This window comes from Manis pentadactyla, chromosome 18 (genome assembly GCF_030020395.1).
Source record: "Manis pentadactyla isolate mManPen7 chromosome 18, mManPen7.hap1, whole genome shotgun sequence".
Taxonomy (NCBI): domain Eukaryota; kingdom Metazoa; phylum Chordata; class Mammalia; order Pholidota; family Manidae; genus Manis; species Manis pentadactyla.
This window is the reverse complement of record NC_080036.1, coordinates 30,715,465-30,742,480: the sequence shown is the minus strand read 5'-3', so window position 1 is coordinate 30,742,480 and position 27,016 is coordinate 30,715,465. Positions and strand designations below refer to the sequence as shown.

The window sequence follows — 27,016 nt, the reverse complement described above, 5'->3', positions numbered from 1 at the left end:
ACCTGAGAGAGACAGTGGCTTCAGGAAGGTACAAGCATCAGACTGAGCACCCTAGCAGGCAAGGCGAAAGGGGAAACACTCTAGCTTACAGTTTTCACCCTCTGATTTGTGAAAACCAAAACATTCTGATGTGAAAGGGGCACTGATGAGGCAGTGCTCACGTGTGGTGACAGGACGCCGGGCGGCGTCCTGTTTCAGGGAGGGCCGCCGGGGTCCCGTGCTGAGCAGCTGCCTCGCCTGCACCCCCACTCTGCTCCCACTGCAGCTGCCGGTCCCCCCCGAGCTCTGCCGGCCACCCCTCCCCGGGCCACCTTTGCCACTGACTTCCTTCTCCAAATGTTTCCCCAGGTAGTGAAGCTGAAGGGCCAAGTGCTGTCGGTCATGTACCGGTTCCGCACGAAGACCCGGGAGTGGGTGCTGATCCGCGGCAGCAGCTTTACCTTCCAGAACCCGTACTCGGACGAGATCGAGTATATCATCTGCACCAACACCAACGTCAAGTGCGTCCCCAGCCGGCCCTGCGGCCTCCCGGGGCCCCTCCTGGTCAGGGCTGGTGCTTTCCCGCGGCCCTTTCCTTCCCATGGACCCTGGCTCTGCCCACAGCTGGAGGTCCTGCAGGGCCCGGGGGATGGGAAGGGGGCACTCCCATGTCCCCCTCCCTCTCCGTGACCCCCCAGGTTGAGCAGCAGTCCCCCGGCACCCCGCCCTCAGCACGCACCTGTGCTCCCACTTCTAGTCCCCTGTCATCCAGGGCAGGCCGGCCAGAGGGCTGGGCACCCCCTTCTGCACCCCAGAGCCTAGCTACTGGGCCTGGCTCCTGGGTCCTGCTGTCACCCGAGGCTGAGGCCTCTGGCATCCCTGGGACCCAGGGGCGGGCACCGTGGGGACACACAGTTCCCCTGCTGCCCAGCCACTGACGCACGCCTCCCAAAGGACCCAGACCTGGGTTCTGGGCTGGTGACCCGGGGTTGGGGGTCACCGCACTGCAGCCTGCACCTCCTTGGGGGGTGGGCAATGAGGTCTCCCTCAGAGGTCGCTGCGAGGTAAGGGAAGCCAAACCCCCACCCGGGCCTCCTGTGTGGCTTCATTCTTGAGGACATGCAATGCCCGAGAGCTGGCAGGGACATGGGCAGCGTGCTGTCCACGGTACGGAGCACATGGGGGCCAGGCCTGGTGTGTCGGGTGTGTTGGGGGGCCTGGCGTCATGAGAACTGTCCCCGCGTCTCCCTGTGTTGCCCTCACCTTCCCAGGTTCAGCACCAGCTGGGACTTGGGAGTCTGTGCCTAGCCCCGCGCCCCTCACCCCTGCTGACAGCCTCCCCAGGGCAGCAGCCCCAGGCAGTCACCGTGGCCTCCTGGCTGGCGCTCTGGGCCTGTGGCCACACCCGGCTCTGCACCGGGGGCTCCCTCTGCCACCTGTTGCAGCTCAGCCATTTCCTGGCTTGTCCTTTGCGAGTGGCCCAGGTCTTGTCAGGGCTCCCAGTGTGTACTGCCCCCCTCTCTTCTATCCAGGGGCAAATCATGCTGCCTTCCAATGAACCCAGAAGCAGGGGCCCTCCATGTGACTCTCCACCTGTCGGGGAGGGTGTCCCTCTGGTCTGGCTCCCAGCAGGGATGGGGCCCCTGCAGGGCTGAGCCTCGGCCTGCTTGCCCCCAGCGCACCCCGTCTCCCAGCCCCGGCCTGGGTCTCTCCCTCCCCTTAGGCTCTCCCAGAGCCTGGACTTCAGGGCAAGCCCATCCGGCCAGTCCCCCAGCGATGCCCTCCCCGGGCCCTCCCCCACTGTTCATGTTCTGAACCCCCCCCCACCTGGGCTTGGCCCCCAGCCGCCCCGCACTGCTCCCCACCCCCATGGCAGCCGGTGACCTGTGTCAGTAGCGCATCCCCACCGGGTGCTCCCCCCAGACTGTCTGACCTGCTCGCCTTCCGTTGTGTCTTCCTCCTTGGCGTCCCTGACGCTCGGTTCTTCTTGGGACGTCCTTAGCGGCAAGGATCGCAAGAGTGAGTGTGATGCGCCATAGACCCAGCTGTGCAGAAAGAACGTGCTTTTATATTTTCCTGTGTCTGAGTCTGGCAAACGTGGTCACATGGAGGGTTTTTCACTGTGCCCACTTCCCAGCTGGGCAGGAGGGGTCTTCCCTCCACCCCGAGGGCCCACCTCTGGTCCTGGCTTTGAAGCGCAGAGAAGCTTGAGAAATGGGAGGGTCAGACAGCAGGTGGGGATCCGTGGCTGCCCCCTCGTCCGGCAGGTGGTGTGGGAGGGCCCGGGCCTCCCTCCCAGGAGCTCCTAGGGTGGGGGTGTCGGGCTGTGCTCATGGGCCTGGTGGAGCCGGGACCCAGGGTGGGCAGTGGGCGCCCAGGGCCAAGGCTGAGTAAGGGCAGGAGGGCAACACCAGCCCAGCCGCTTGACATCTGCTCACCCGTCCCCAGGCTCACATCTCCTGTCCCAGACCCGCGCCAGCCACGCAGAGCCCCGGCAATGATTCTAGAACCTTCTGATGCCAGCATGCTGGCTGTTTCTTAGTGCCGCCTCCCCTTGATCCTGTGCCCCCTCCTCTTCCGTCGCCCCCTTTTCCATGTGTGCCTCCCTTCCTAGCACCCCTGGGGTCGTGTGTGGTGCCGCACGCCTCAGCTGCAAGGGGTCTGCTCCCAGTTGACAGGAGGAGCTCTCGGGGTGTCCTGCGGACACCTGCCTGTCCCTGGAGCTGCTCTCACAGCGGGTCTGGGCCATCCCTGTGTGGTACAGAGCATGGTGCCAGGCCGGGGACTCCTGCAAGGCCGGTGGCTTTGGATCAGAAGAGCAGATGGAAGCTGCCCGTTTTTGGGGGTTTGGTTTCTGCAATTTTTTCATCATTCTTAATTTGCATCCAGTGGGTACTGCGCTTCAGCCTCCAAGTCATATGCTTTTGTTGCGGCTCATTCAGCTCAGCAGGTAGTTCTGAATGCCAGGGAAGACACAGGCCTGTGCCAGGTGACCCTGGAGTTGAGGGGCTTCCGTACAGTCCCAGCACCCAGAGGAGCCGGTGTCCCCTGAGGGCTGCAGTCACCAGAGGGCACGAGAAGGGGCAGAAGGAAGGGACGGACAAGTGTGGGCAGGGCCCCGAGGGGCGAGTGTTGCCGCCTCCATGCAGGGCCTCGGGAGAGCAGCTGCAGCAGGACGAGGGGAGCAAGACCCCCTGACAGCGGACGCGGAGCCTGTGATTTCCTTCTCCAAGGCGGCCTCCGCAAACCAGAGCAAGCACTGTGGGGGTGTCCCTGCACGTGTCTCAGGACAGCAGCTCTGGACAGCTCGCTAGATGAGACGGGCAGAGAATGCAGGCACAGAGCTCCGCAGGAAGCCCGGGCCAGGGTCTGGACGGAGGCCTCGTGGGCTGTGGCGGGAGTGCCCCTGTGGTCAGTAGAGGGCACCTGCAGCCGTGGGTCGGAGCGGCCGGCCCTTCCCAGATGCGTGGCTGAGCCTGGCCAGTATAGGCCACAGGAGCGCCTCCTCTGCTCTGAGCTTGGGCAATGCCTTCAGTCAAGGCATCCGAAAGGCACTTCCCCGAGAAATGGAGTCATACGCGGCACTGTGTGCAGCCGCCAGAAAGAAGGCCACCTCGTTAGCGGCCACATGGATGCAGGGACGTGGAACGCAGCTCGGAAGACACAGGCCCTGATTTTACATGCTGGGGCCACAACCCTGAAGCACACCCGAGCCTAGGGCTGGGCTTCTGTGGGGACAGGTCACCGGCCATCCTGCGGAGGAGCTGCTTCGGCCCCTTTGCCTTTGTGCAGGAGAGGCGCCCAGCCCTTCAGCTCCAGCAGCTCCTCGGGGCAGTGGTCTGAAGCCACCTTTCTGCGTCTGCGTGTGCCAAGCCCTCCCTCCCGCCGGCACTCTCCCGCCTTCGTGGGGCTTCACAGCCATGCTGCTCGTGCTGGGGTGCTCATGCCCTCACTGCTCCACTGCACCCACAGTCCTGGGCACCTCAGAGCCGGGGGGCTCCCCCTGTTCAGGGATGGCCCACCTTGGGCCACCCCCGGATTAGGGGTGGACGGGACGCTGGGCGTGGAAGGGAAAGGAAGGCCGTGTCCCTGGCGTCTGCGGAGCTCAGAGCAGAGTGAGGGGCCAACACACATGGGCACCTCTCTCCACGCCCAGCCTGGACTTGCCCTGGCCCCGCCCTCTCGCCCACCTGCTGCAGAGAACCCAGGCCCCAGTTCTGTCTGGGATTCTCCCTGGCCCGTCTCCCCTACCACGTCTCCTGTGCCCCACCAAGGCCGTCGCCAGCCCGGTGATCCCTGGGCGTCCTTCCATCCGGCCTCTGTGGGCCCCGCCGCGTGGGCCCACAGCAGGCTCTCTAAAACACGCTGCCCCGGGCTCCCCGGCAGATCCACTGCAAAGCCCTGAGATGGCTTGAGTCGCTTCCGGAGGGTGCAGACAGAGCTCAGTCAGGCAGTATTGCTGCCCCGTCTGGTCACTGCACCCCCAGGTGCTCCCAGCCGTCCCGCTGGTCTGAGCGCCCCCCGTGGCTGCGTGCTCCTTACTCGGGCTCAGTGAAGACCTGTGTCCCGGGAGCACTAGAGATCCCTGATGGCATCTGCTTGGCATCCTGCACCCCGATGGGGGCGGCGCCCTAACAGGAAGCCCGGGCTCCATGCGTCTGCTTGCAGTCTCAGCTCTTGTCCCCCAACAAGTGGGGACACTGCTGCCCAGAGCCCGGTGCCCTCGTGTGTGGCCTGCCTGCTCTCTCCTGAGCAGCCGCGTCTCTCCCTCTCTGGAATTTGCAAGCACACCAAGGTTTATTTTTATTCCATTGCCATGAAAGGACTGAGACACCCTCAACCTCCTCCCAGGATGGGGTGGCCTGCAGGTCAGCGCCTCTCCCACCAGTGCTCAGCCGTGGAAGCAGCAACTGAAGGCCGTGGGTCGGGGGTGCTGATGTCTGGATCCCAGCAGGAGTGAGGCTAGGGTGCTGGGGGCTCGCCAGCCAGGACCAACACCTTATTTTCTGCCTCCCGAGGAGCAAGCCCCCACCCTGATGCCTGTGGTCCTCACCTCGCCTTCTTGAAAACTGAAAGCCCTCATCCTTCCCCCTGCCGCACAGACCTTCAGGGTGCAGCCGGGGCACAGAGAGGCTGCGTCTCTGGCCCACTCGCGGCAGCCAGGCCCCCGGGGACCCGGGGCACAGCCCTGCCTGGTGACCTGCCCACTTTCTAAGGCTGTGTGCTCGGACTGCCCACACGGGCTGCGCCACAGGGTAGGACAGTCGCTTCCTGGAGAAGTGCTTGTGGGCGGAGCGTTGGGCTCTGAGAAACTTGTGAAAGGAGAAGAGGGGGTCCATAGCTGGGTCCACTGCTCCCACCCCCAGATCCTGCAGCACAGATTCCCCTCTCCCCCTGATGTCTCAGGATGGTGACGTGGGCCCACAGCTCTGGGTTGGCAGTCACGGAATGGGGTCCTTCCAGGATGGAGTGTAGGGTCTGCGGGCGGATGGGCAGGGATCCGGTCCTGTGTGTGCCACGTGGGGGCTGTCGCTCTGGGCTCTTCACTGGAAGAGCCTCCGTCCTTATCCCTGAAATGGGAGTGTTGCAGAGTGGGAGCACGTTGTCAGCGAGCTGGCTCTGGGCACCACTCAGATTCTAGAGGCCTGCTGAGGAAGGGCGAGGGCGTCCTCAAGGCGTAAATCCAAATAAAATGGAGCAAAACCATAAGAATTCAGAAAGTTACGGGTTTTCTATTGATGGTTGTATTGATTCTTTAACAAGAATTTTTTAAAATACTGATTCTGTTGGGACATTTTTTTAGTGCCCCTGTGTCTTGTTACAAGTATGGGCTAGACTGCCTGATGGAAAATCACAGTTTACCGGTGACCTTTGCCCTGGCCTTCCCACCAAGGTCAGGAGACATGCGTGTGCACGGCAGAGGCCTGCTCTTCCCGGGCGGGCGTGTCCCCAGGCTGCAGCTGCCGGCCGCCCGGGGTCTTCCGCCGCAGCCTGGGCTCTGGGAGGGCAGGTCCTGAATGCATCCTGCCCCGTTTTTAGGCTCTGAGCTGTAGGGCTCACAGTCCCTTGAAAGGAACCCAGTTTCCCTATTTTAAAGCATACAGCAGCTATTTCCTCTGACAAATCTTTTTCTTTCCCAAATGAAGCTCCCTGGTCTTGTGGGAAGGGCAGAGTGTGGTCAGCAGGGGCAGGTCAGATCCTGGCTTTATTATGTCGTAACCACTTGCTAGTCAGACAGCTTGGTCACCCAAGTGGCCTCTCTGACCTGCAGTTCCTTAGTTTTGTTGTGGGTAAAGTAACCACGGCGGAAGTTCAGGGCGAGGGATGGATGCGATCACGGGAACTCTCCCAGCTCGGAGCGGCCGCTGATGGCTCCCTTCCGCGCTCAACCTGACTGCTTTGATGAATTTTGCCTTAAACTGTTTTCTTTTTTAGTGTGGTGTCTTTTTATCCTGCATGAAATAAAGTCACAAATCAAAACTTAGTTCTTAGATATGGGCAGCCTAAATGTAAAACAGGGCTTGGAGTCTTGATTAGGGGCATTATGAAAATAATAAATAAGAGTGGGAGCAGTTCGGAGGCCGGCTGGGGGCCACCTGCTGAACAGGGAAGGTTCCAGTGCGGCCCTGGTGACTCTGTCCCTGCTCGTTTCCCAGGCAGCTGCAGCAGCAGCAGGCGGAGCTGGAGGTCCACCAGAGAGACGGGCTGTCGTCCTACGACATATCGCAGGTGAGGCGCTGGGCACCTCGCTCCCGGTCAGAACTGTGTCCAAGCCAGTGAGCCAGACGCTGAATTCCACCCTTAGCCTGCCCCCTGCCCCCTCCAGGAGCTCTGCTCCCTGCGCTCAGCACGGCGCAGGCTTTGCTCCCCTGGGCCTGCCGTGCCTCCTCGGGCTGGGCCATGGGGAGCAGGAGCGGGTGGAGAGCTGTTGGCCTCCGCTGGCCAGGATTGGGACTGCCAGGCTCCTAGGGATGCTGAACTCTGGCACCAGCAGGCTGGGAAGCCAGCAGAAGTGGCTGCAAGCCTTGTCAGCCCTCGGGCCCCCCAGCCGCCCTCCTGCCCTCCGCCGGTGCCCCTCTCCCCATCAGCACTCCTGGCCCTCTCCGCGGTGTCCCCCACTTTGTCTGCACTGTCCCCTCTCCTGCGTCGCCTCTTCCCGCTGCCTCTGGTAGCTGGCTGTGCAGAGAAACCGCAGCACGTGTTGGCATTTGGCCTCTCTGCTTACATTCACCTTCCCCCAGGTTTAGAGCGGGTGATAATTTTTATTTATCCCTAAGTAATCAGGGTGACTGCTGTCGTTTCTGCAACCATGAGTCACACCCCACCCCATCTGTTTTTGGCTTTTACATATAGAAAAGCAACCCCCCCACACCCACTGCAAAATGGCCAAGCCTGAGATGCCAGGGCTTCTGGAGGCAGGGGGCCTGGTGAGGAGCTGGAGGCCTCCGGAGGTGTACTGTGCTGTGTCTCACCTGTGTCCGCCGTGTGTTCCATGTGCACACAGGTTCCTGTCCCCAGCCTGCCAGCCGGTGTCCACGAAGCCGGGAAGTCTGTGGAAAAAGCTGATGCAATCTTTTCCCAGGAAAGAGATTCCCGGTTTGCTGAGATGTTTGCAGGGATCAGCGCATGTGAGTCCCCAGGGGCACCCAGGTTGTGAGGATGTGGGGCTTACGGTGGCTCCCAGGCCACCTGGAGACAGCCACCCTGGGGGAGAGGCCACGGAGGGTGTTTTCAGGGGCTGTCACAGGGCATAGCAGAGCCGTTACTGTAATGCACCCTCCCTGCCTCTGGCCTGGCTTCTGGCTTACCTGTTGCCTGGGCAACCTCCCTGGTGCCTCTGACGCCTTGACTTTGGAATCAGAGTGTCTGCGGCAGATGAGCTCTGCTAGTTCATGGAGCGGTTGAGTTTTACTCTGCTGGAGACCTGTCTCTGTGAAGAACGTCTACTCAATTCCTAATGTAGAGAGGATCTTTAAAATAAGAACATGCAGGAAAGAGAGAAATAAAAATTACCCACTATCCCACCACCTGGATATAATTTTTAACTTTATAAGTATGGCCTTTCTTTTTCTACACATATGAATTCTTTTTACATAGGAAATGAGCTCATTCTGTTTGCTAGCTTATTGTTCACACACGACAACATATTATGAGCATATTTCCAGATCATGAAGCCGTCTAAATCGTTTTTATCGCTTTCATGCAGTTCTCCCCTGTGGGTGTCCTGTAATTCTGCCAGCAGGTCCTCCCTGCTGGTCACTGGTCATCTGCCTACGGCAGTACTGCTATCGGGGAGAACGGTGCCAAGTTAGGGTGTCACATGGAGCCCATGCGTGCAGCCGCCTCACTCCCCTTCACAGATGACCACCCAGCTGAGCAAAATATGAAACTTGCAAATGCCTCTGTCAGTTCCAGAATTCAGAGAGGAGATTCCGTTTCCGCGTGGCCAAGGAACTCCTGCGAGATGCAGTATACTGGGGTCAGTCGGAGGGAGAAACCGGAAGGGTGGGAGCCTGTGATTGGGAGGGAAGCCCAGTGGCTCCTGCCAGGACCAGCGAGGCTGAGGGGAGGCGGAGAGGCCCCAGCAGCTGGAGGAGAGCCAGTGTCAGCTCTCTGATGCCAGCGTGTGCAGCGGAAGACTGCAGCCTTTGCTGCCCGCGGCTGTGCCCTGAATGCTGAGAAAGGAGGAAGACCCGAGCCGCCTCCCACAGGAGCCGCCAGCGTGGCACGCTGCTCAGCTGCCGCCAGACCCGTTGGTGCGACAAGGAGGGCCCCTGCCCTTGCTCCCTGCTGGCCACCCAGGTGTGCCCCCTAATACACCAGTATTTCCTCGACTCTTATAAATACTGTTCACCCTGTGAGAGTAAACAGTGGCACATCTGAAAGGTTTCTCTCTGACCAGAAACCCACAGCATTTTGGGGAAATCTGTTTGAAATTTCAACATTATAAAAACATAGACACTTTCCCATAAAGGTAACAAAATATGGGGAAAAATCAACAGACAAGAAAAGAAGGGAAAATATGTGGTCCTAAATTTTTCCATCAACCAAGTTGCATATGAGAAACAGCAGAAAAACATTCTCAGATGCATACCATCTACTCTGTGAAAATAACACTTGCAAAAGAGCACGCTTGTGAAATGGAGCAGAATACAGAACATGAGAATGCTCAGGAAAGCAGAGAAATGATATTTCTCAGTGATGAGAAATGACACAAAAATTGTGAGAAGCTACAGAAGATATGAAAAGTAAGTAAAAACCATAATTGATGCAATTCAGCAAAGATCCAGATGCATTTTGGTTGAGGGGTAATAAACAGAAATTTCTTGCCAGCACATACTATTTTATCTCTGACATTTATAGAGGATTGTGGCTTAAACATAACCACTCCTGGGGGCACAAGAAAGAAAAGAAGGAAGGAAGTCTCACATCAAACCCTTTTCAAGAAAAGGCAAGGAAATTTTTAGCAGCTTTGCAAAACACTCAGAAGATAAATGAAGTGAAAGAGCAGGAGAGTGTGGTTATCAAGAGTGACAGTGTAGTTGATGCGCAAGGCCTCATGGCGGATGATCCGCATTGACATGCTGCCAGAATGAGACACAAATAAACTGAAATGAAGCTGTTGAACCCAAAAGTGTGGGTGGTGCCCATACTCTGCAGACCTGAGGAGGGATGTGGAGCTGTTGATATCACCAGACATGGGAAAGCTCAAAGCGTTCAGTGGGCAGAGACTCATTTTATGCAGATAAGAGATGTAACTGAATAAAGATATAAATGTCTTGAGCAACAAAACACATGAAAGCAAAAATAACTAGGAACACAGGCGGATGCTGCTGGAGCCACACTGGGGGGGGGTGTTCAACCACCTTTCTCCATCTGCAAATCAAGGCGAGCAAAGTAATAAAGTCAAATGAGGAAAGATATACAAGGTTGAATGATAAAATCAAGGATCTTTCTAGGATATGCGATTTTGTGCCCTGCCAGTGTCCTGGAGCAGTTAGAAAAGAATGTGTTTCTTATTTACCCAGACCACCAAAAACCTCAGATACACGGCTTACGTTAAAAAATGGCTTCCATTAAGTTTGCAGTCAAGAGGAATCCCCTAAATCTTATTTTTCCTGCAGCTTTGAGCCTCATCTCCCTTTATCTCCAAGACTCACGGCCTGGGGATTGGGTTAGCCATGCACACCCAGAAGTCTGAGCCCCTTCCACCCCGTAAGGGGGTCCCGCTGGGCATTCCACTGCAGTAGAGGGAGGAGGCCAGAAAAATGCTCAATGCCTCCAGTTCGTCACAACGTCAGAGGCTGTTTATGCACACGGGAGATTTGGCTCGTGGGCCCCTTGAGCCTGGGGGTCCAGCACTGCGCACATCCCTCTGGGGACCCATCCACGCCGCCCAACCCCCCACCAGCCCAGAGTGGGGTGCAGGGGCCTGTCCAGGCACAAAAGGGTTGCCATGTCACTAAACTCTACCTCCTTTATTCCAGTGTCTTGATGGGGGCAGGCTGTTGGGGAGTGTAGGAAGGAGAGGTGGGGCCTTTTGAGGTTTAGGGAAATAAGGGTTGAGTAGCATGTCCAAGCCACACCTCTGGTCCTCTGGTAAGCAGGGCAGAGCTGCCCGTCCAGGCTGTCCTCTCAGTCGCTGGCTGCTCTGTGTGACGCCCACGGGATTGGAAGGGCTCTGTAGCAGGTCGGAGCGAGGATGCCCATTGCTTCCTTTCATCCCCTGGCTCTGAGAAAAGCCCGCCTGCCGGTGGCTCATGGCTGTGCCCAGGTGCCGTGCACGGCCTCCTGAGCCCGCGTGCATGCGAGGCACCAGAGGAGGATTGTGCCAAGGCCCAGGTGCAGCAGGCTGCAGGCGGGTCCACCGCCCAGGGTCTGTGCCCTCCCGCACGGTTGCCCACCCTGCCCTGTGGCCTATAAGGCGGGACCGTGGATGTGACCCTTGCTCTGCTTTCCTAGCGGAAAAGAAGATGATGAGCCCGGCCTCTGCCACAGGGACTCCGCAGATCTACCCCCAGGGCAGCCCCTTCCCCCCAGGACACTCAGGGAAGGCCTTCAGGTACGTGCCGTGGAGGGGCAGGTGGGGGGGAAGATGCCCCCTGCCAGGGAAGCCTGGGTCCCAGCACTTGGCTCTGTGTGCGGCCGGCACTGCTGACATCAGTTAGTGGTTACTGCTCAGCAGGCCCCAGGCTGGCTGAGGATTCTGGAGGCTCTGGTTCTGCCCTGTGAGTCCTCGGTGGTTGCCGTGGATGTGTGGTGTCAGTCACCGTGTACCGGGTGTGAATGGCGCAGCCACAGTGTTATAGCAGTGCCTGCTGGCGAGGGGGGACTGCACTGGCCTCTGGCCGGGGCCTGGATGGGGTGGAGCTGAGGACACCTGACAGTGTGGCAGGAAGTGCCCTGGGCCCTGGATCCCAGAGGCTACAGCCAAGTCCAAGGAAGAGAGGGTGGCTCAGCACAGCGTGCCTGGGCTCAGCCTAAGGAGTCACTTGGGTACCAGCAGGGCATCCAGCGTTCCCAGGGCTCGGTTCCTGGCATCAAGGGCCCCTTCAGATCATCAGAGGAGCCTGATACCACCTCCGGGGCAAGGCCTGTCTCCAGTGCCTGCTGGGAAAGGGGAGCACAGGTGGGGTGGCCGGAGGGACACAGCAGCCCCAGGAGGGTGTACAGGTTCTCACGTGTCCACCAAATGCCCCCAGCTTGCTCGGGAAACTGCCCAGCCCCAGGCTCAGGTGTGAGCTCCTCCTACAGCCCAGGCTCTGCTAGTGAGGCCGGAGGCCAAGGAGCACCTCCAGGGGCAGCAGGGACCAGGACTGGGCTGGCAGGACCAGTCATGCAGGGCGAGGGCCCTGCCAGACGCCAGACGGACAAGGGGAGAGGCTGACCTTACACGTGGCCCTTGCACAGGCCTGGAGAAGGCCGCTTGGCTGCTTCTGGATGGGCAGACTCGTGGTGAGGGGCTCTGGCCTGTTGAGCAGCTGCACCCCACTGGGCCGCAGCCTGCCCCGAGGCTCTGGGGGGCCCCAGCCCCAGGAGTGAGTCTGGGGGCAGCAGGACCGGGTGGCAGCCCCCAAGAGCTGCTCCTGAGCTGTCATCACTGCAGCCCTGGGCCTGCTGTGCAGTCGAGGGGTCCAGACTTCCCTCCTGCTCAGCTCAGCACACCTGAGGCTGTTTGGTGCCAGGCTCTGTGCCAGCCCTGCCCCAGCATGTGCTCCAGGCCTCTAGATACCTGCTGCTGGTCCCCTGGTGTGGACAGAAAGCAGGGAGGGAGCAGAGGCCAGAGGGGAGGGAGACAGCCTGAGGCCGCGTGGCCAGGAAGGCCCGGCGATGCCTGAACTAAGCCTGGGTGCAGAGGTCGGGGTGCCAGCCTGTGTGGGGCCTTATATAGGGAGACACACACTTGTTGCTGGTCTGTGGATGGATGAATGATGGATGGAGGATGATGGATGTATAGATGATGGATGGGTGGATGGGTGGGTGGATGGATGGATGATGGATGGGTGGATGGGTGGGTGGATGAAGGATGCCTGTGAGGCCTCAAGCCCACGGAATGGGCGGAATGGCCTGTTAACCTAAAGGACCTGAGCTGGTTTGAGGGGAAGGGGTGTGGGAGGAGTGCCCATCCGAGGTTGCCAGGCCTCTAGCAGAATGGCACGGCTGCACACCCCGAAGTATGTCCTCTGCCTCAGTCCCACGTGGACCCGCCGGCCCTGGGCCTCTCCTCTGTGAACTGAGGCAGGCTAATGTAGCCCAGAGGCCCCGGGGAGGCGCTTCCCCAGCTCCTAGAGGGCCTGCCTGTCAGCCAGGGCCCCTTTCTGGGGGCCAGCAGCACCAGGGCCAGCTCTCTTCCATCAGTGCCCTGGAGGGCACGGAGGGCTCGGGGGTGGGGAGCGGCCTGCACAGAGACAGTGATCAGAAAAGGCCGGTGAGGCCCTGCGCTCACAGGAGGGGGGCTGGGAAAGGAGCCCTTATGGTGAGTGAGGAGGTGGTTTCAGGACCACGGGCGGGCAGGAGTGTCTTCATCTTCCCTATTTTAAGAGGGACAAGGCAGCGCAGAAAAATATCACAACACGGTTAGCATAGCCATGCCCAGTCTTTCCTGGTCCACAACCTGCCTTTCTCTAAAAGGCGCTGACCCTCCAGCCCCACCCAGGCCTGCCCAACGGGCCCCAGCACTCTGTGTGCAGAGCTGGTCCCAGGGAGGCAGGGGGAGGGCCCGGGATGCAGGGAGGCCACCCCCCTTCCCTCTGCCATGGGCTCTTGGCGCGTAGCTGGAGAACCCTCATGGAGAAGGGCTCAGGGGTGCAGACAGCACCCCTTGGAGCAGAGATGGAGCCTGGGGAGGACCAGGGAGGGTGTCCTGTGCCGCACACAGCCTGTGCCTCAGAGCGGCTGAGCCCGCGGGAGGCTCACTACAGGGCAGGAAGGTCTGGGTGGCAGGCCGAGGCCCAGCCGGTGGGCTCCACTGCCCGGCTCTTCTCTGTTGAGAACACAAGCTGAGGGCGGTGGCTCCTTCCTGCTCCTGAGTCCTGTGGGTGCCCAGAGGGGCAGAGGGGGCCGAGCGTGGAGGGGTGTGTTCACAGCCCCCCGACCTCCTCCTGAGATGCTTTGTTTGCGGCATCCTCTGAGCCAGGTGGCGCTGCTGAGGACAGCCCTGGAGGGAGGGAGGGCGGGCGGGCTGGGGGTGCCCCAGGGCCCTCCCGTCCAGGGGCCAAGTGGAGGTGGCCCGGGGTCGGCACCGCGGATGAGGCCGCTCCCGGGACAAATGCGCCCTGTCCCCCAGCACCTCGGTGGTTCACGTGCCCGGAGTGAACGACATCCCGTCCTCCTCCTCGTCGAGCCAGAACATGTCCCAGATCTCCCGGCAGCTGAACCAGAGCCAAGTGGCGTGGACGGGCAGTCGGCCGCCCTTTCCGGGACAGGTAGGGGGTGGGGTGTGCTGTCTCTGGCGCCCCGAGGGCCCTGGGAGCTGGGCCCCCCGCCGGGCCTGGTTTCCGTAGCCTCCTCGCTGCACCCGTCTTGGCCTGCAGAAAGGGGGTGGAGTGAGCCCCTCACCACTCTGGACCTTTTTGCCCCTGCCCAGGAGTGCAGAGGGCACACATCCAGCCCCTGGTGGTCGCCGTGAGGGTGGTGTCCATTGGGCCGGGCAGTCCTTGGTATTCATGGTGCCTGGGCCCCTGTTCCCAGAAGCCGGAGGCCCCAGATCTCTGGGTGTAACTTCAGGTAGACCTGCCCCCAGTGTCCAGGTCCGCATCCTGCAGTTGGGTTGCACACATTGGCCTGAGGCAGGCCTGTGCCCAGCCGGGCAGGAGGCCTGTGGAAGTCACCAGCAGCCCCGAGCGGGCCCTGCTCCTGGCTGCTGACCTGCAGGCGGCAGGGGGGCGGGGGCAGGAGGCGGTGTGCAGACCGGCTGGTGACGCTGCCCTTTCTCTGTCCTGATTGCAGCAAATCCCCTCTCAGTCCAGCAAGACTCAGTCCTCGCCCTTCGGGATCGGGACGAGCCACAGCTACGCGGCCGACCCCTCTTCCTACAGCCCGCTCTCCAGCCCAGCCACCTCGTCGCCCAGCGGGAACGCCTACTCCGGGCTGGCCAACAGGACTCCAGGGTTCGGTAGGTGGGGAGTGAGGGAACCGGGGGGCTGGCACACATGGCTTCTGAACAGCCCGAGTGTGGGGGCCGGGCCCCCACTTCCCACAATCCTGGGGAAGGGCCTCCGTGTGCCTGCTCTGCTCCCTGACTCCGAAAGGCCGGGGTGCTCTGAAGAGGCTGTTTGCTTAGCCCTTGGCTCTGAGGAAGAACTGCTGTTCTCCAGGCCCTGGGACTCTATTCCCGGGCTCCTGTGTCGTCTGCATGCTCTTCTAACCCCTTCTGGCCCTTAGGAAGGACTTTCAGGTCCCTCCAGTCAAAACCCCTGTGGGCCCGTTTCCAAGAGCTGGAGAAGAGCTAAGGGGTGACCAGCTGTGGAGATAACAGACACTGTGAAGTTCTCTCTCTTCAGTCCCGAGAGGGGTCCTGTCCCATGCGACAACATCTTTCCCAACCTTGTTAAGCAAAGCTCGGGCCCTAACTGCTCCTTCTGGGGCGCCTCCCAGGAGCCCCCTGCCTGGGGGGTTTTCTGCAGGTAGTGAATATGCCCCTCTGCAGAGCTCCGGGCCCGGTCCGCTTCACATCGGCGGGCTGACGCCCCACGGTGCCAATGAGAACCCCCAGCTGTACCTGTCTTCTCACAGGCTGTGGCCCAGTGGCTGCCAGCCACGTGGTTCGCGTGGCATTTCTCTGCAGAGCTGACCATTCTCACGCGAGCCTGAGGCTGAGCCAAATGTCTGCATTTCCATTTGGCAAATTCAGAGCTTCCCTTGAAGCTGTCCTCCGCGGGCACCTGCCTGCCCCTGGCCATGCCCTGCAGCTGCTGACTGCTCCCCTCCTCTCCCCAACCCCACCAGCCTGAGCAGCTCTCCTGCCCTCAGCCTGGCCTGCCCCACCCCTCCCCGTCTGGCCTTTGAACACCGTTGCCATGTACTGGATGACGCTTCAGTGTGGCAGCCAGCACAGGCTCCGGCTCAGGACAGAGAAACCCTGGGAAGGTTCTCTTGGGTCAGCCAGGTGCGCAACTTGGAAGCCCCGTGGGAGGCCTCTGATTCCCTGGAGGGTGCCACCCCGCTGCAGTCTCCATGCCTGGGCTGCTCGCCTTCCCTCCTCTGGAAGCAAAGGGCCCCATCTGGCGCCAACGTGTCCACCTACTCTTCCTGCATGCCTGGCCCTGTGCCGAGCCCTGGGAAAGGGGATGGGCCTCGGGTCCGGCCCAGAACAGCCCAGCGCACCGAGGCTGAGGCGGGGGAGGTACAGGGAGAGGCAGACAAGGCCGTACGCCCAGCAGCCACTGTCTGCTCGAGGCCAGGAGGGTCACAGCACCGGGGCCCAGAGAGGCTGAGAGGAGAGCTGGCACTCACCCTGGTAAGGCTGAGAAGCATCCCACTGTGGTTGTAACAGGGAAAGTGGGCAGGCCGGTCCCCTGCCCCAGCGACCTGGGGCCTATAGCTCTGCGCATCTGTGTGGTCACTGAGTAAATGCCAGACCCCAAGATATAAAGAGATGGGACGCAGGAGGGACAGTACGATCTAGGCTCACATGTGGCTCTGGCATTTGTAAACTAAATGAGTTGGGCAGGTCGCTTGGCATCGCTTGAGCCTCGGTCTCCTTGTCCGGATAACGGGCCCAGGTCTAGAGTCAGAGTGGAGAGGAAATGGAGTGAAAGAACACACAGAAAATGCCCAGCAGGATGCCTGGCGCACAGCCAGCCCCCGGAGATGCGCAGGCTTCCCCTGCCCCCCGATAGCGTGCCGTTTCCAAGGCAGTCCAGTCACCTGCTCTCTTCTGCTGTGAACTCCTGGGCACAGTGCATCCCTTCCCAGAAACTTCAGAAAAATTCTGAAATCTTGTACCTGTAACCAGTAGAATCAAGTGCCCCCAGATGCAAAGAGAGAGCTAATCTCCGCCCCACGCCCGGCTCTCCGGCTCTGCCCCGGTGAGACCTGCGAGAGAATTACAGGCCAGGGAGCCTCAAGGTGAGCAGAAAGCTCACGTTCCTAGCTCCACGCCCCCCTGCCTTCCATTTCTCCTTCCTTAGCAGAGCCAACTGTGGCCTTGTTTATTCTGAGCACTGTTCTTGGGAGCCAGGGCTACGCAGATCTGATCCCTGCCCTGAGGTACTGGGACCAGGGGTGGGTGCACACAGGGTGGTGGGCTGCGTGGCACGAGGGGATGCGGTGCCCTAGGCCAAGAGGAGAGGGCCACTGGGCGTGGGCCCTGCAGGGCCCCACAGCACAGCCCTCGGGCGCAGAGCTGGGAAGGTTCACGGGCAGCAGATGTGACGGGGAGCAGCGATTTAGGGGAAGCCCAGCTGTTGTTCGGTGCCCAGGATAAGGGGACTCGGGGTTCCAGAGAAAGGAAGTGGGGGCCAGGGTGGGAAACAAGTGCCACTGCTGGGGCACCCCGGCAGTTGGGGCTGCTTCAGGAAGACGCGCTGGGACGTGGGGCCTGGGGCGCAGGCAGGACGCTCGGGCTGGTGGTGGCACAGGGACAGGAGGGAGAGATGGTGTCCTGGGAGCGGGACTCAGTGGCCCGAATGCAGCTGGCCACACGGGGACGGGGACAGGAAGGAGGCGGCCGTGGGGCTCCCACGCTGGCCTGTGTGGGATGGCAGGGTGGTCCCAGGCGTGTGGAGCCCTGGGTCTTCTGTACGCGTGGACAGGTCTCCAAGCACAGAGAGCCAGACCTAACTCGGGAGGGGGGCCTGGACTGTGACAGCCGCCAGGCAGGCCTGCCATCATGGCTGGGGGCCTGCCCCAGGCCACCCACCTCCCACACACTGCCTCAGGTGCTTCTCCTCCGCCCCACGCGGGCCCAGTGGTTCAGGCCGCTGTCACCCTTGCAAGATTACCGAGGCCCCTCCTAAGCGGTCTCTCTGCCCCGTCTCGTCTGCGCCCTGCACGTGCAGACCTGCGCGCCACATACCTCGGCTCGAGAACCCCGGCCCTTGTCTGCGGCCCTCGAGGTCGGTCCCCCTCACAGTGTGGGCCTGAGCCCGGCCTTCCCCCCATCCTGGCCACACTGGTCATCGTCCATCTGGAGCCACCTGTAGGTCCCCGAGCAGAACAAGCCATCGTGGCTGCAGGTGTTTGCACGGACAGACCCTTTTGTCCGGAAGGGCTTTCCGCCACCAGGCCCAGCAGCTGGTTAACGCCTAGCTAGTGCCCACTGGACCGGGTGGGAGTCTCTGAAAAGAGCTGCTGTGACTAGGTTAGGTTTCCCTCCTGAGGGTCTTATTCTGGCTCTGCTGACCCGTTAGAGCAGCTCGTGGCCTCGTGGAGTTGCCTGCCCGCTTCCCTCTCCCGACCACACGTGAGCTCTTTGAGCAGGAACTGCCTGGGTCCCCACGTCTGTACGGTACTCATGCGGAGCCCAGCCAGAGCAGGAGCTCGGGAAATAGTTGCCAAGTGGAGGAGGGCACCAGTCAGCTCACGGGGCTAGGAGAGGCGGCCCCCATCTCATGTGTTGGTAAAGGGAAGGCCTCCCTCAGCCCCCGCCTTGTCGCGTGGTAAGGGGCAGAAACACATGCCGGAGTCGGGCCCTGAGAAGGGGTAATGCAGGGAGTTCTGGAACGACGCCCACACACTCCTGGAACACAGGAAGGCAGTGTCGGCGAGGGGTCAGGAGCGGTGACTCCCCGGTGGAGAGCGGTGAGGGCTCTGCACGCACTGGGCTGGGCCAGGATGGCTGGTGGTCGGGAGGCTGCAGAGGGCGAGAAGTAAGAGGGTGGACGGACGGCCTCGCTGGGGGCGAGGGGAGGAGGGGCAGGCGCGTAGCCTGGGAGAGCGCCCTCTGCCAGGGCGGCCGCACCGGAGCGTGCCAGACCTGCCAACTTGAACACCGAGAACTCCTTCACAGTTCTGGAGGGCAGGCGGCTCAGCAGGGCTGGCTCCTCGGACGCGTCCCGCCTGACGTGTAGACGGCCATCTCCTCCTGTGTCTTACACGGTCCCTCTGTCCCCGTGTGCACATCTCCTTTTCCGGGAAGGACACCAGCCATGTCGGATGCCACCCCCGTGTGATCTCATTCTACCATAACCGCCTCTTTAAAGGCCCATCTCCAAATAGTCCCATTCTGAGGCCCTGGAGGTTAGGATTTCCGTGTGAGTCGGGGAGACAGCTCAGGCCCCAGCTGAGGGGGAAGGTCGGGGGCACTGGTTCACGATGGGCAAGACCCCAGCAGGGGGTCATCGTAGCAGGTCCTGGCGGGGTGGGCCCGAAGCCACGCCTCCCAGATGTGTTAGGACGGTTCGTGGTCGGCCTTCAGCAAAGGGGCTGTGCTCCCCCGTCCTTCCTCTGAGCAGCAGGCGGGCCAGCTTGCGCTCGGCCTCCCAGGAGGGCCTCCCTGGATGGCCAGGGGCTCTGAGCAGAACGTCCCTCTCGGCTCCAGCTGGTGCTGCTGTTGGCCTAATTCTGCTGTAGTCAACCAGGCAGATTCCAGAGCCATGGGTTCCCAGATCCGGCCAGGGGGCACAGTGCCACGGAAGAGCTCCTGGCCCTTGGGGCTCACGAGAGAATGTGTGGAAAAGGCATTTCAGATGCCAGGTGCATTTTTTTTTTTAACAACAGAATTGTCTGTGCTCAGAAAATGTAAATCCCTCTTGTACTAAAACAGGGAATCGTATCCTCTCCTGAGCTTGTAGGACTGTTTACCAGCTGTTACCAGGCAGCGTGTGGAAGGCACCGGTGGTGAGGATGAAGCATTAAAGGGAGCATATGGGGTTTATTTAAACCTTTTATGTCCTAGACAGCATGTTGTGTGTGTGAGAGAGACAGACAGACTGAGGTTCTCCCTGAACGTTTTCTAGCCAACTTGCATGAGTGCGGTGCCCGCCTGTCAGGCAGGAGGGGATCACCTGCGGTCGGCCGGGTTGTCAGGAAGGCAGGGTGGGGCCACCCCTGCCTCCCGGAGCTTCGCAAGGGGCCTGCCGCCTCCAGAATGTCACCGAATGGTTTGCCGCAAGAAACGTTCCTGAGGGTTCGAGCACCTTAGGACACTCTAGGCCTCTCGGGCTGACTCCTTAAAATGTTTTAGACCAGATTCTCCTGTTTTGTTCTCCCCCTCCCCCAGGGTAGTCTTTGTAAAGTGTCAACAAGGCAAGTTTACATTTTCACTTGTAAATAAATTTTACAAATTAACATTTATAAATTTACAAATTGGGTTGTAAGAGGCCTGCCCCCTTGTCTGAACTGTGCCCAAAGGCTGTTTCCCCAAACCAGCTGGTGTCCAGGACCGCCAGAGGTGACCCAGCCAGGAAGGGCCACGGCTCTGGCCTCTGTGCATAGACCCCGTGCCCACAGGAAGCCCCGAGGGGTAGTGAGGCTGGCGGAGGTCAGGGCACCCCAGGTGAGGCTCCTCCTCCAGCCGGATCCCTTTAAGGGGCAGCCTGGGAACAGGGGCGCAGTCTGGGGAGGCAGAGGCCCTTCTAGAGGGCTCTCTCAGCCCTGGCCCAGGTCCCCAGACACGCCCCCTCCGTAGCCTGTTTGAGGTCACGGAGGCCACAGGGCTCTAAGGCTTAAAGTGCCCGGTCCCCGGCAGGTGCGGGCCCCCCCGGGCACCATTTGGCAGAGAGCTCCCATCTCTGTCGCCCAGGCAGCTCTCCGGGGCAACCCCGGCTTCCCCCAGCAGGCAGTGAGGAGGGGGTGGCATGGTCAGCCAGCCCTGGGGCGCCTCGTGGCCCCCGTGGCCCCGGGCCTCAGCCCCAGGGCGGCGTTTGAAGCCGTGTCCCTGCGCCGGGTCTTCCAGCTGAGAGCGGGCAGAGCGGCGGGCAGTTCCAGGGGCGGCCCTCGGAGGTCTGGTCGCAGTGGCAGAGCCAGCACCACGGGCAGCAGAGCGGCGAGCAGCACGCGCACCAGCCGGCAGGGCAGACCGAGGTGTTCCAGGTACGCGGCCGCGCCCCCTCCAGCCTCCCCGCCTCCACCCCAGCGCCACTTGGGGTGAGGCCCAGTCCGGCCCAGGACGCCTGCACCTCGCTGCCGTGCAATGTCGGGCCACTCCCGGGCCACCTAGTGCCTCGGCAGACTGGACCCAGTGGCACAGCTGGCGCAGCCTCCTTGGGGTCTCTGGCTCCACTTTTGGCCAGAAGAGTGCCCACTGGGGGCCCTGGACAGAGGCTCGAGCCCACCAGCTCCCCCTGGGCCAAGTGCTTGCGCCAGGTCCATGCTGAAGGGCAAGGGTGAGACAGGAAACACCTGTGGGGGCCCCAGACTCCCAGGACCCAAAGCCCCCTCCCCCGGCCCCAGCACCTCCCACCAGCGCAGGCAGCATTCTTCACCGAGGCCCAGGGCCCAGATGTCACTCGGCGGCTCTAGAGGGGCAGTGTACTTTCAAATATCCTGAGGCCCCAGCCTGACCCCCGACCTACAGCGACCACCACCCCACCTCCCGCTGCAAGGCTCCGCCTTCCCCTCCCTTAGGCCTCACAGCAGCGGGGAGGCAGAATCCCCTGACCTGGCTCTCCGTGGTCACAGTGCTACTGAAAAGCTCGGTCAAGTAAGTTCATGAAATACTGATTAAACAAGTTATTCAGTCTTTTTTTTTGACGGCAGGACTTATCAGAGCCTTTATTATACTAATAAGGACTGAGGATTTTTAGGAGGTAGGCAAAGTATGCCTTGTTTCCCAAACTTATTTGTCTACTGGATTCTTTTCTCCCAGAGTATCTCATGGGCAGAAAAGTCAGCAAAACACACTTCGGGAAATTTGCTGTAAGGGACTGAAATGCAGCTTTCCCTGTTTTCTGGATGGGCGGGCTGAGGCCCAGAGAATGCAGGACCTGGTGCTGTGGGGGGCGCCCAGGCAGGGATTCGGCCCTGCCCTCGGTGCCCACGTGCTCAGCCTCCCTGCCCGCCCCGCAGTGTGTTTCTGTCCTGTTCTGACCCCCAAGGGGTCTCCTCGCTTGGCGTCAGGCTGCAGCTCCCGCCAGCGGGCCCCTCGTCCCTCCTGGGTCCTGGCCCGGCTTTCCAGGGACGAGGTTGTGTCCTGGGGCTGTGCTTCCTGCTGTAGCGGCCCTCCCGGAGGGCAGCGTCCCGGAGTGGCCCTCAGAGGGCTGGGGCGCGTCCTGGGCTGCCCCATCGGAAGTGGGACCCTGAAGGGGGCGGCAGGCCGGGCCCCCGGGACAGCGCGCTGACTGCCCTGCGGCTTTCTTCCGTCCCCTCCTGCAGGACATGCTGCCCATGCCCGGGGATCCCACCCAGGGAACCGGCAACTATAACATCGAGGACTTCGCCGACCTCGGCATGTTCCCGCCGTTTTCCGAGTAGCTGCAGGCAGAGCCAGCCTCCCTCTGCAGTGCCACCCTGGCCGCGACCCCACCCTACCCCACAGCAGTCCCCTCAGCCCCCGTGCTCCCCTCAGCCCCACCCCAGCCCCAGCTGCTTGGTCACTGGCCAGGAGCCCTGGCACACGGGCGGCCGGCTGCATTTATCGTCTTTTGTCTGTGTGTGCTTGGGAGGTGAGCCCACCGGGCCCTTAAGGTCTGGTCGTGAATCATCCGGTAGCAGTGTCGGCCCGTAAACGTGCAGGGACAGTCTGGGTGCCATGCAGCCCCCATGGCCCACTGTGCAGCCAGGCGCTGCCGGCTCCGGCTGCCTGCGGGGGCGAGCGGGAAGCTCGCAGGGCAGAGGCTGTCTCCCCCTGTCCCCCCACGTCTGTGCCTCCACAGCGATGTGGGCCATGTGGACTCTGTGTGTGTGACCTGAGCTCCATCCCAGTGGTTGTGTTGTGCCCTGTGTCATGTGTGGCCGGAGTGAGTGTCTGGAAGCCAGGTAGTGAGAGGCTGGACGGGCAGCCCCCCCACCCCCCAGAGGAAGCGCAGCCCAGCGTCTGTTCATCGGGGGACTGGCACAGCGTCACCAGGAGTCACAGCCGGGAACCTGCTCACTTTCGTAGGTCACCTCTTCCACCCAAGCCCCTGCCAGATATAAGGAGTCCTTAGAGAGAAACCTGGAGCCCTCCCCAGGGGACCCCCGAGGGCCCGAAGGCTCCTCTCCTGGCTGCCTGGGGTGTTCCTCAGCCTGGCTCCCCTGGTGAGAGGTGGGTCTGATCCCCTCCAGTGCCTGCCGGGGCACAGCTGGAGGTCGCTGGGCCCTGGGTCCTTTGCGGAGGGGTGAACCAGTAAGCAAGCGGAGGGGAACTGGCCGGATGCCACACCCAAGGGGTTCTTTCACCAAGAAAATCTGGACAAACTGGAGTAAGAATTACAGCCCGAGGGCATCTCGTTAGCCCAGTTTCGATAGACCCTCCCGTGCAATGCAGGCCTGCCCAGCCGGATGCCGACATGAGGACCACTGTGTGTGGCCTCCGCCCGTGCCCCACCCGGTGCCCTACTCTGGACACGGAGTCCACACTCCACTGGGAAGGAGAGGGGCCCTGGGTTTGGCTCTGTGACCCGCCTGCCCCTCCCGCCTCACTCGCCTGGGCCGTCCACTGGCTCTCCCGAGGCTAAGGGTGGAAGGCTGTCCACCGCAATGGGCACTGCCTGGGCTGTGGCGAGGACACATGGGCAGTTGTAGTGAGGCGGAAGCAGGTGCAGGTAGTGACTGTGACGGTGGCTGAGGAGGTCCTGGAGCACCGTCCCTGTGTGTCACGTTCCAGCTGTGCTTCTAGCTCTGGTTTTAGCGATTGATGGAGCCACATTCTCCCCAGCCTCCCAGTGTATTAAATTCAACCCTTTTGCTGTTTCATGAATGCCTGTTGCAAGTAGTGGGGAGATTCTGATAGTTGATGGAACTGGCCTGGGGAGCTTGCATCTTCCTTGCGGGGCAGCAGACCGTTCCCCAGACTGGACACGTCTGACTCTCCCGTTGCTGCTGTGCAGCCTTCGCCAAGGGAGGAGGCAGCCCCCACGTCAGCACTGGGCCAGCAGGTGAGCTCCGGGGACAGTGAGCAGACAGTGAGCACCCCCCACCTGGGCCCGCCTGCTGCCCAACACTTACAACCCGCCAGGTAAGCAGGACTATGCCAGTTACCCACAGCTCTCGCTGGTAAAAGGCAGATGGAAATGTTCTTTGTCTTACCGGGAAATGAGTTTGGTCCTTAGGCTGCTGTGTCCTGACCAGCCAGGGGTCCAGGCTGCCCTCACTGCCCCAAACCCTCTCCTGTGTGCTGAGGGCTGTGAGCCTGGCAGTCACCATCTCCTCCATGCAACTTAAGGAGGCGCCTCCCCAAGGAGCCGGCACTTCTCACACGTGTAGGGGGGCCACAGCCACAAGGCACGGATTGCAGAGGCGGCCACATGAAGGTCCCACAGGCTATGCAAGACCAGGACGATTTGCTTCCTGAAACACCTTGTCCTTCAGAAACACAAGGCTTCCCAGACAGGCATCAGTAGACAGTGTACGCGCTTGATCACGTCTCTTAACCTTTCTTCTTATGGGTGCGAGCTGTGCTGTGGATAAGGCCTCATTTGTAATTCTTGAATGTTCCCTACGACTAACAGTTACTAAATCGGTTGTGTATATGTGTGACTAATGTAACTGCCTTTTAAAATTTCATTACAATAAAAATGACTTTGCTCTGAACACTGAATAACCTGGGCCAACCTGGTAATTGAACACTTTGTGGAACCTACCTTTGGGGCTCGGGGTGAATCTCCTATCACACCTCTTCCTAAGGGCTGTGTCATAGCCAGTGAAGGGTGAAGAGGAGTTCATGCTAACGAGTGGCCCATTTTGGGGGTCTAGCTACCTGGGATAGAAAAGGAAACTAACAATTCTTGGCCTTGTGTGTTAGGCAAGGCTGTCTAGAGGCTCTTTGCAAATGCTGTTTTTATTAATCATTTCAGGCCTGTGCTATGGGGTCGTTATTCCAAGTTTATAATTAAGAAACTGGGACTCAAGTTAAATGATGTACCTAAGAACACAGGAAGGAAACGGCCAGGTCAGGATTTGATCTCAGGTCTCACTCCAAAATATATAGTGTCCTCTTCAAACACTCTTATTCTTTTTAAAATTCTCCCCAAATCATTAGTATTTTACTATGCTCAAACCTCTAGTAAATACTTACAAATAATAATCTTTCTCTATTGAACAAGGACTATTTAGAGTCTAGCAAAAGGGAAGAATAAAATCATTGGAAAACTTTTCTACCAAACACCTACCATTGCTAGATTTTTACAGCTTTATTGAGCTATTAAGACATATAATGAACTGCACATATTTATGATCCATGTGGGAGAAAATTTTTTGACCTTGAGTCAGGCATAGATTTTTTGATACTACACCAAAAGCATGATCTATAAAAGAATAAAATGATAGATTGGACTTCATACAAAATGCCAAAACCTTGCAGAAGACGCTATGGATGATATGAGAAGATAATCCATTGGCTGGGAGAAAACATCTACAAATTATATATATGTGACAAAGGATATGCAAAATATGCAAAGAACCCTTACAACTTAATAAACAACTCAGTACAAGACAGGCAAAAAACAATGGAACAGACAACTCCAGCCAAGAATGTGTGCAAGGTGAAAAAGCACATGTGAAAACAGTGAGGTCACCGGTCATCACAGAAACACAAACCAGGCCACAGTGAGAAGCCATCCTCATCACAATGGTTAAAATTCAGACAGAACCGTGACGGCAGGTGTCCTCCTGGGTGCAGAGGCACTGGAGCTCTTCTGCCCCCACCATCCAGGATGCACGGTGCAGCCACTGGGCGCGACAGGTAGTTCCTTACACAGTCAGCGTGCACTGACCGTATGACCCAGCCTTTCTTTCCGCAGTTACTTATTTGCTCAGGAGAAATGAACACACTTCCACACAAAGACTTGAATAGCAACATCTTACAGCTTTGTAGGTAACAGCCAAGCACCAGAAACAGCCTGAATGTCCGTCGACAGGTGAGTGGGTAAGCACATCGTGGCACATGCACCCGAGGCCACTACTCAGCACGAGAGGGAGCGCAGTGCAGACACAGGCCACGACTGATGGGTGTCAGACGTGGAGCAGAAGACGCCAGGCACAAATGTGTCCCGTGGCTCCATTCATATGAAACTCCAGAAAATTGACCTCCACCGAGAAGGACAGGAAGATGAGTGGCCCTGGGGCTGCAGCAGGGGGTGTGAGTAAGAGGCACTGGGGAGCTTCCTGAGGTGACGAGAAGGTGCTGGATCTTGATTGTGCGGTGATCCCAAAGGCGTAGTCAAATGGCAGGACTCATCAAACTGTTCACTTAAGATGGACACTTCATATTATGCATAAGTTACATCTGAATTAAGTTGATAGAGAAATAATCACAGGAGAGTTTTTTTGTGGAATTTGAAGAGGTGATCCCACTTTCCTATGGAAGAAAAAAAGAGAAATAATAGCCAATTAGTGTTGTTGAATAAGATATAAAATCAAAATGGAAAGGAGGAGGAAGATGCCGCATTCAGCCTGCTGGGCGTCAGGACACTTTACAATTAACAGTGGGGGACTGGTGTGGGGATAGTGAACACGGTCAGCAGAGCAGAACCGAGAACCTGGGGACACACATACTCAGGAGATGGTGGTTTGGGAGAGTCAGCATCACAAATCACAGGAACCAGACGGACTTGGAATAAACAGTGGTAGGAGAAAAGCACATAGGAAAAGCAGCAATTATATCCTCATCTCACACCAGATACAAAATATAACATCCAGAAAATAAATTGCACATTACTGAAAACATGATTATTGAACAGCGATGTATGCAAAACATTTAGGAAAATACATTTGTGAAATAAAGTCAGAGAGGGATTTTTTAAACCAGGCATACAGGATACAAACCATAAAATAAATTATTGATATGTTCGAACTCACTACAAATTCAGCTTAAAGAAATGTAAAAGATAACCAATAAAGTGGCAGAAAATATGTGCAAATTCTATACCCAAAGAAGTGTTGTTCAGAGAGAATATTAAGAATACATGAAGGTTTCATTAAAGTCAATACAAAAAATACAACTCAATAGGTAAATGGCCAAAGGGTTTGAATTCTCAATTCATAGAAATGGCATTAAATACATCAGAAGAGGCTGTCTTGATTATAATAGTCACGGGGATGAGCGTACAGCATAGAGAACGTGGTCCGTCATACAGTAACATCTATGTGGACAGATAGTGACTACGCTAGTCGGGGTGAGCATTTAATAATGTAGATAACTGCAAAACAAAACAAAAAAAAAGAGGCTGAACCTCACTAGTAATTAAGGAAAATACCAAGTTAAAACCAGGGAAGAGGATCACCGGATTGATAACTGCAGTGGAGGACATGGGGAAACGGACTCGTTCCTGCTGGTGGGAAATGGGACAGTCGTGCAGGAGAGTGTCAGGCAGTAACCATGAGCGTCAAAGACGTCCAGACCCCTGGCCCCGTGACCCCGGGTGCGAGCGTCTATCGCAGGAAACCGGCAGGTGCACAAGGGGACAGGTCAAGGGAGATGCATTGCGCTGTTGTAAGAGGGGAAAAGTGGGAAACA

At 59.1% G+C, this 27,016-nt stretch overlaps 1 protein-coding gene across 5 annotated transcripts in view; it reads left to right on the top strand.

The window, feature by feature from the left end:
* Positions 1-24,103, top strand: part of ARNT2 (aryl hydrocarbon receptor nuclear translocator 2) — a 122,366-nt gene extending 98,263 nt beyond the window's left edge. For 4 of the 5 annotated variants that reach the window (XM_036916114.2, XM_036916115.2, XM_036916116.2 and 1 more), the window contains exons 12-19: positions 349-500; positions 6,636-6,708; positions 7,484-7,607; positions 10,942-11,041; positions 13,766-13,904; positions 14,428-14,593; positions 20,318-20,454; positions 21,736-24,103. In XM_036916114.2, coding sequence (XP_036772009.2) covers positions 349-500; positions 6,636-6,708; positions 7,484-7,607; positions 10,942-11,041; positions 13,766-13,904; positions 14,428-14,593; positions 20,318-20,454; positions 21,736-21,834 — 990 coding nt within the window. In that variant the 3' untranslated portion in view covers positions 21,835-24,103. Of the gene's footprint in view, positions 1-348; positions 501-6,635; positions 6,709-7,483; positions 7,608-10,941; positions 11,042-13,765; positions 13,905-14,427; positions 14,594-20,317; positions 20,455-20,988; positions 21,065-21,735 lie in introns of all 5 variants that reach the window. The other variant, XM_057494667.1, reaches the window with a different exon arrangement.
* The last annotated feature ends 2,913 nt before the right edge of the window (positions 24,104-27,016 follow it).